Raw genomic sequence first — 2,161 nt, 5'->3', positions numbered from 1 at the left:
GTGTGTGTGTGTGTGTGTGTGTGTGTGTAGTGGTGAAACCCCAGGATGATGGAGGTGTGACGGATCAGCTGTACTCTGAAATGAAGCCAGCTGTGGACGGAGCGAACTACATCATCAAACACATGCGCAACAAGAACGAATACAACGAGGTGAGAGCGAACAACCAGAACGTGACGATGCTCTGCTTGATTCAAGATGCTTTGAATTGTGTAAAAAATGTTAGCACGCTTTCATCAACATTTTGCATTTTTTTCAGTATTTCCCACACGCACATGTTTCAAATCAACAAACAAATTCTAATATTTGTCAAAGTTAATCCAAGAAAATACAAAACACAGTTTTCAAATGATGGTTTCATTGATAAGGAGAAAAAGCTGCCCAAACCGACCTGGCCCTGTGTGAAAGTCATCGCCCCTTAAGCCTCAGAACTGGTTGTGCCAACCTGGGGGGGAAGGTTCATGCATTAATAATAAATAAAAACAAATGTTACACATCACTGGGGAGGAATTTTGGCCCCACTCTTTTTCACAGAATTCTGCCACATTGGAGGGTTTTTCAGCATAAACAGCATCTCCATTGGATTTTAGTCTGGACTCCAAAGCCAGTCCAAAACTTTCATCTGTTTTTTTGGGCACACTACCTCCATGTTTGATTGAAAAGTTGTATTCGTTTTAAACCTGATGTAACTGGACTTAAACCCGTTACATCTGGTCAGTCTGGGGATCATCCAGATGTTTTGTTGGTCAGCAGTGGTTTTCGTCTTGGATCTCGCCCATGGATGACATTTTTGCCCAGTCACTTTCTTATTGTTGAATCGTGAACTCTGACCTTAAGTGATGCCTGCAGTTCTTTAGATGTTCTTTTGTGACATCCTAGATGAGTCGTTGATGTGCTCTTGGAGTAATTTCGGTAGTCTGGCCACTGCTAGGAAGATTCACGTCTCTTCCAAATCTTCCACTGTGGTTCACTGGAGTCCCCAAACCAGCAGTTTTTAACACTGCTGTGTTGACTTCATTATTCTTGGATCTGGGGCCAGACTGTAACAACATCTGATGAGAGGAATAGAAGCTCATTAGTTCCTTTGGTTATGGCTTTATTGTTTTTATTGAATAAAAAATGAGGTGAAACATAAAACTCTGCCCTCGCTGGTGTCGTCACAGGAGAAAGATAACTGGAGCGGCATCGCTCGCACCGTCGACCGTCTCTGCCTCTTCCTGATCACTCCTGTGATGATCTTTGGCACCATCATCATCTTCCTGATGGGAGCCTGCAACAGTCCTCCACGTCTGCCCTTTGAAGGAGACCCGCATGACTACATGGAGAACCATGCACGTCTGCTGTAGCACATGAACAAAAGCACCCAACACAGCAGAGAGCGCTGTTACTGTGTTCATATCCTGAGGTTTGTTACTCTGTATGACAAAATATTGTAGCTGTGTGTTTTCTTGTGTTGAATGAATAAGTCTGTATTTGATTTAATCCAGGGTTTGTGGTTTGAATAAAGATTTATAATCAGAAATCTTTGACATGATTTGTTTCTGTTCACAATGATTGAACCAGCAGAGAATATTCACTTTCACTCTTTAACCTTTTTTTCTTTGCATGAACTAAAGACTGTTTTTTTAAACTCTCCAAGGTTCGGTGTGTAAAATGTCACCACTAGATGTTGTTAGATTGCATAGTGCAGTCAGTTAAATTCTATGTTTGCAACTCTCCCAATTCGAATGCATGTCCAGCTGCAGCAGGACAAACAAGTCTATGATGTGACTCCTCTGTCAGTCAGCTGTTTACCGCGGCTGGTGTCCACGTCGATTCACTCTGGAGAAAGCTGTCCAGTGACACAGATATCAAGGTGAGCTGGTGAGGATATCCTGCATGTTTCTGTTGTTAAGTGCTGCTGTTAGTCAGCATTAGTACAACAGTCTGTAAAGTGGATGTAACTTTGTTGGATTCTGAGACTTGGATAATAAACTCGTATGATGTGAGAATGTACTTTACCTTTAAAAAAACTGTTTAAGTGTGATTTTTAGGACACTTCAGTCCTACATTACCTGTCATAATGGCGGAAAGGCTTTTACAGACAAAAACATGGCTGTGCCATGGGCTCCCCCGTGTCACCTATTGTAGCCAACCTTTACATGGAGGAAGTGGAAAGGAAGGC

The 2,161-nt window shown here is 42.3% G+C and overlaps 1 protein-coding gene across 1 annotated transcript in view; it reads left to right on the top strand.

Annotated features, from left to right (window-relative positions):
- chrnd (cholinergic receptor, nicotinic, delta (muscle)) overlaps positions 1-1,519 on the top strand; it is a 9,675-nt gene extending 8,156 nt beyond the window's left edge. Inside the window, exons 10-11 of the mRNA XM_005752465.2 lie at positions 31-149; positions 1,161-1,519. Of these exons, the coding sequence (XP_005752522.2) occupies positions 31-149; positions 1,161-1,343 (302 nt within the window). The 3' untranslated portion in view covers positions 1,344-1,519. The remainder of the gene's footprint in view (positions 1-30; positions 150-1,160) is intronic.
- The last annotated feature ends 642 nt before the right edge of the window (positions 1,520-2,161 follow it).

The sequence above is a fragment of the Pundamilia nyererei genome, unplaced genomic scaffold, assembly GCF_000239375.1.
Source record: "Pundamilia nyererei isolate P.nyererei 1_Seehausen unplaced genomic scaffold, PunNye1.0 scaffold00361, whole genome shotgun sequence".
Classification (NCBI taxonomy): Eukaryota; Metazoa; Chordata; class Actinopteri; order Cichliformes; family Cichlidae; genus Pundamilia; species Pundamilia nyererei.
This window is presented reverse-complemented; position numbering and strand designations above follow the sequence as displayed.